This window comes from Drosophila miranda, assembly GCF_003369915.1.
Source record: "Drosophila miranda strain MSH22 chromosome Y unlocalized genomic scaffold, D.miranda_PacBio2.1 Contig_Y1_pilon, whole genome shotgun sequence".
Taxonomy (NCBI): Eukaryota; Metazoa; Arthropoda; class Insecta; order Diptera; family Drosophilidae; genus Drosophila; species Drosophila miranda.
In genome coordinates this window covers 22,547,887-22,553,998 of record NW_022881603.1, presented here as the reverse complement: position 1 = coordinate 22,553,998, position 6,112 = coordinate 22,547,887, and the positions used below count along the sequence as shown (strand labels likewise).

Here is a 6,112-nt window from a genome sequence, read left to right as displayed (position 1 = left end):
ATCATCAAGGAAGTAGCCACCAAAGGCGAGAACATCGACCTGTGTTTGGAATACTGGGCTAAGAAGAGAAAAACCAGCATAGCGGAGTATCGTCACTACTTCTACGATGTCGTGCAGGCGTATGTACAGCGATTGCTGTCGGAGCGTCTCGTCCACAAGGCAGACACCACATTGCGTAATGTGGACAGGGACGTCAAGTGCTTCTTCTTTCAGTACGCCTGCGAGTGCCAGGACAAGGATCTCAGTGAGTATGTGCTTGATCATCTGCGCACCAAGGAACCGCTGCTGTATGAGCAGGAGGAGCCCGTCCTGGCCTACTACTGGTCGCTGGTGCAGCAGATGCGTGAGTGCGGATCCCTGCTGTCGAAACTCAAGACCCAAATGCCGCGGGTGCACATCGAGGCGTTGATGACGCTGCCGGAAGAAGCATTACAGCTGCTCCTGGTGGAGCTCTTCTTTGCCAATGGCAATGAATCGCTGCTATCCGAGCTCAACAAGGAGATGGTGTGGCAGCACCTCGCGGATAATCAACGGCTGGACCAACTGCAGCGCTGGTGCTGTTGTCACGAGGGCAAGGAAACAGAGGACACACTATCGCCGCTCGAGAAGAGCTATGCGGCTTGACAGGTGGACTCTTCTATGTACGACTACGCACTGGAACAGCTGCAGCAGCCCAGTGAAACGCTGCGCAATTACTTTGCCCGCGCGGGGTACTTCTTCCCCGATGAATCCTCGTATATTCCCACACAGCTGCGTCGCCTCTGCACCATGGAATGCCTGGGACAGCATTCGGAGCTCATAAGTCGCCAGCCGCTGGCAAAATATCTCCTGGATCGTGGCCACCACGGCCTGCTCTTGATGGATTGTGTGCCCATTGCCTCGCTTGAGCAGCTGGCGGGCAGCGAGGCGCATCAGGAGGCCTTGCTCACACTTATAATTGATCTCAAAACTCATTCTTTGGCGAAGCACGAGGAATTTGAACTGGTATAAGATTCAGAGAGGCACTGCGCACTGGTACCCTCTAATAATTTCCCTTTTGCAGATATCCAAGAGCGTGCAATCGTTTCTGGAGAAGACACACAACGAGGCAGTCGGCCCCTTCGAGGAGCATCCCCTGCTCACATTCTACGATTTTCTATCGCTTGAGCCCAGCGTGCGCTCCCTCGAGAGCTTTCTCACCTCCACCAGCCTGAGCAGAGTGCCATATCTCAAGTCGCTGACGGCTCGATTTGACCATGGACCGACGGGCAGTCCTTCTGGTCTGCCAACGCCGCATGAACTGTTCCTGAAGTTCAAGCAAGTGAATCTCTCGGTGCTGGCTGCCGCTGGCCATGGGGAACTGGTGACCTTCTCGAATCCCCGTCTCTGCCAGCGCTTTGCCAGGAAGTCGCAGCTGAACTACACGCTCTATCTGAAGCAGCACAGGGGCGCCTATGCAGTGTACTATCTGATCACGGAGCAGCTGCAGCTGTACGGACAGATAACGAAGACGCAACTGTTCCATGCCTGCGAAACGACCACGCAGCTGGCCCTGCAGCATGCCGGCGATGAGGAACTGGTCACCCACTGTGTGGCCTGCTGCGAGATGCTGGGATTCGACACACAGCTACTGCGCAGCTTCCTCCTGCTGCAGCGACACCTGCCAAAGCGTCAGCATAGCGAGAGCTATTCGGATTTGTTGGCCAAGTGGGACCGGGATCTGGTGGAACGGATCGATGCGCATTCCCAAGAGTTTCCATTGGATCTGTATCAAGCTCTGATGCGACTGGCCATGCGGAATATTCCGGGAAGCTTTCCAGGGGCTCTGCTCAAGTACTACGCCTCCAGGAAAGATTGGTGGCATCTGCTGCTGCTCTTCCAGTACTTTGATCTGCCACTGACCGAGCTCAAGAAGCTTCTGCCGGACTTCAAGTTTTCTCCGCTGGGCGTCCACCTGCTGCGGGCATTAAGCTACGAGTCCCCCAGTGACCGCCAACACAAGCGAAGCTCCAACACACCCGCGCGTCGAGGGGGCGAAGCTCAGACGAACTCTTCGCAGGAGACGATGACCAAATCTTCGCACAGTTCCATCCAGGAGGCCACCAGTGTGCAGCAGCAGCAGCTAGAAAGGAATGCGGGTCAGACCATGTGCAACCTGCTCACTCATTGCGCTCGGCAGGATCTGTTTGCCATAATCCTGTGCAGTTCCAACAATCTGCCCGACGAGGAAATCATCTCAACCACAGCAAAGTTTCTGGAAATGATGCAGGGCAGCACTCCGCACTGCAGCAGCATCAATCTCTTGAGGCACTGCATAAGGGAAGAGCAGCCCATCCTCGCTGTGCTGGCCGCCACCCTAAGTAGACGAAATCTGGACTGGTGCTGGCTCGTTGGGCTGGCTGTGGCCAGCGGACAGTGGAGCACCCTTCTGCGGGAGGCATCCAAAACGAGAGAAGACGATCGCTCCGAGTGGGTGTGGTCTGTGATACGGGGAGCCGTTGCTGGCGGACAGGTGAACGCTCTCCTGCACAGCTTCGAAATCTTCAAACCGGTGAGTGCGGGGATGCTACAACTATTGATTCCCGATTCCAATAATTCTGCATCTTCTTGTAGGATTGCAAATTCACGCATCTGTGCCGATTCCTGCAGTTGACAAGCCACCAGGAGGACTTTAGCGAGTCCACAATTTTGGAGCTGCGTCAGTACTTCTGCAGCTGGAGCCACGATGCAGTCACTCTCCCGCTGTGTGCCCCCCTGCCGCGCAAACAGATGATGCAGCGGTCCATTGGGCTGCTGCTCGTTCAGTTGCAGTCGAACTTTGACTGCATTCTGCAGCAACAGAGATTTCTGGACTGCATCTGCCGCTCAGATGTAGGCGACATTTGCGATCTCCTTGACTTTTGCCTGCTGCACAAGGTCTTTGGTGTGGCCGCCCCATGGCTAAGGGAACTGGCCATTGACCTGGAGCAGCTTGTGAGAAGAGACAGCCCCGAGTACAAGCGTCTGGTGGATTCCCTTATCGAGGCGAAGGAGTACGACGAGGCACTGCAATTGTCTACCTTGCTGCAGCTTCCGCTGAGCGACAGTGTCTATGGCAAGTGGCTCGCGGAGTTGGATGCTGGAGTGCTGCGTCCTCACCAGGAGATCGAACAGCATGCTCTGCCCCTGTCCATTCTGGTGAACTTTCTGCTGCAGGCTGCCACCGTCCTGCAGGCGGATGGTGTTAGAGGCTACGAGTTGCTCCAAAGTGCGCTGGGTGTGATCAAGCAGCACCATTTGTTCCACAACGAGTCCTTCGACAGGGATCAGATCGAATACGATATGGTCGTGTGCTATCTGAATCAGCCAGAGGATCAGCTTTCCTCGCTGTCCATCTACCACTCGGAGTATTACGAACAGATTATGCTCCAGGAGCGCCTTGTCCTCTATAAATCCTTCTCAGAGCTAAAGGAACTGGCCGCATCGATGACCTCAGCATTGCCGGAAAATCTCGCTTAACGGCGGAGATGGAAAGACGACTGGACAGCCTGCTGAACACGCTCCTGGACAAGGGCGATATTGTGGAGGCGTTGCGACTGCGGGAACTCTTCGAGTATCGGCCCAACGATCTGCGATTCATTTTCTTTGCGATGGCTCTGGCCGAGGGCATGGCCAGCATCGGTAATCTGTCCAGCAAAGAGCGCCAGTTGCTTGGCGAGATTGAGAAGAGTACGTTTCCAAAGTTCAAACGGATTACGCTCAATCAGAATGTGATGTCGCGATGTGGCAGCGATCTCTCCGACAGCTGCTCGGACTCCCTGGCCCTGGAGTTCGAGGAGATACCATCCAAGGAGAAACAGCAGACGCTCGAGACCCTACTGGGCATTGGGTCGAAGCTTAAGGCCGGCGCGGAGCTGGGTAGACGCATTGTGCTGGCCTATCGGGCTGCCATGTACCTGGACAAGGATTATTTGGATGTGCTACGCACCAAAGATGTAAATGTGCTGCTGAAGAGTGCCGCCGATGAAGACTGCCTGCAGCGTTTGTTGGTGGTCAGCGCCATACAAATATCCACGCGTATGACACCGAAGGAGGTGAGATCTGATCCCTAGAAAAAAATATTAGACTTATCCCCTTGTCGCGTGCAGGTGTGGGATAGCTGTCGTTTACCCATACTAGTATGAAGAGATTTCGTGTGCACCTCTAGCTATGCTCTGACTAAGCTCGCCGGATTGTCGGGGTTCGTTCTACTCTCTCCTATCACATACTGACACACACTCGCATAATGTTTTAGGTGCACATTTAAAAAATTAACGAGGGGGAACGTTGTGAGTTGCTGCGGACACCGCAACTCTACGGTTATACCCGATACTAAGTCAGTATGGCTCTCCTCCTGCAGACGCTGCTAATATTAAACGACACGACAAAGAGTGCGTGCGAGAGAGACAGAAAATCAGTCTGAGCGTGACGTCGGTCGCTGCGTAGCCACTGCAAATTGATTTGTTCCTATTGGCTATAAAAATTATCTGATCTGATCCAGATTCAGCAACCTGATAGATATAGTCATCCTCTACGATTCTGCGTTTTTGGTTTTATCGTATCTTTAAAAATGTGGATGCCACAGATTTTCGTCCTTTGTGGGGGCGGAAGTGAGCGGGGCGAAGTTTTGAAATATTTTTGTAGCAGTGACATATCACAGAAGTCTGGATACAAAACATTGTTGCTCTAGCTCTTATAGTCTTTGAGCACTAGGCGCTGAAGGGGACGGACAGACGGACGGACGGACAGACGGACAGACGGACAGACAGACATGGCTCAATCGACTCGGCTATTGATGCTGATCAAGAATATATATACTTTATGGGGTCGGAAACGATTCCTTCTGGACGTTACACACATCCACTTTTACCACAAATCTAATATACCCCAATACTCATTTTGAGTATCGGGTATAAAAAAAAAGCTCCTATGCGAACTATCGGTAAGGGGGAATCGAACCGATCGCGCTCATCGGAGAGGTACGGCAACACCGCAAGGCGTGAGGCCGAAAGAGGGCGACAGGGGGCACCCGGGTCGAGAACAAAGCACGCGCGCCGGTCGCGCGGGGCTTTTGAAGCATCCCAAACCTGGGACGCGGAAAACCGGGGTTTTCCGCCAATAAAAGAAAGTGTGAAAAGGAAGTGTGAGGAAAGGTATTCCCACACGTAGGGGGCAGTGCAGGGTTAAGCGCTAACGGCCGTTATCCGGGGATATCCGGAGGCGGCGAACTCCCGAGGAGAGCTCTCCCGGGGACCCAAGATGAGAGGGGAGGACCCCTGGAGAGAGAGCCGCGGGATGACGGGATCGGGCCGGCAGTGGCCCAGCGCATGACCAAATATGGTCATGAGATCACGCCACCAGCCAGGTCCCGTTGAAAAGCGACAAGGGAATGAAGGAACGCCGATGGAAAAATACGGGCACCGCATGGCGGAAAGTGCCGTTAGCGCCAGGCGGCATCGGCGGCGCTGACGCAGAAGCGAGCCTATAAGAGGAGGGCCGCGACCAGGAACAGGGGACAGTCAGCAAACGGAGCTAGCAAGAGTGAAGTGCACAGTGAGCGACAAGAGTGAGACCAAGCGAAGGGAAAAGAGCGTTAGAAAGCGAACACGTTGTGTGAGGATTGAGAGGCGGACTCGAGCGTGCAGCCAAGAGCCAAAGACCCCAATCCCTTGAACCAACGGTGCCACGCTTGACGCGCAACCCACCAGGAGTGAGGCACCCTCGGGCCGCAAAGCCAAGGGAGTCGAGTGAGAGCGAACGCGTCAGGCGCCTGACTGAGAGGCGGATTTGGGCCGCGTGCCAAGAATCGCTAGCCCCAGTCAGTAGAGCCGGCGGTGCCACGCTCGGCGACGCCGTGGGAGAACGACCACGAGGAGAACCCGCACCGGAGTCGGAATAGCGTAAGATAGACTTAAGATACTGTTAGGTATTATATTAATATCTATATACGGTCACACCATCCAAGGGAGATAGAATAAAAGAGAATCTTGAAGAGAACGCGTGCTTAAGTCTGAGTGTCAATACACTACATAATTGGCGACGAGGATAAAATAAAACGTATTAATATACATACACATGTTAAAAGTGCATATAATATATGAATAGCAACATGACG

General features: G+C 53.9%; 1 protein-coding gene across 1 annotated transcript; it reads left to right on the top strand.

Moving 5' to 3' along the window:
* The first annotated feature begins 639 nt into the window (after positions 1-639).
* On the top strand, positions 640-3,477 carry LOC117190091. The gene is made up of 3 exons (XM_033395175.1): positions 640-984; positions 1,043-2,530; positions 2,593-3,477. Exons 1-3 carry the CDS (start codon positions 640-642, stop codon positions 3,475-3,477), a joined length of 2,718 nt encoding a protein of 905 aa, XP_033251066.1.
* The last annotated feature ends 2,635 nt before the right edge of the window (positions 3,478-6,112 follow it).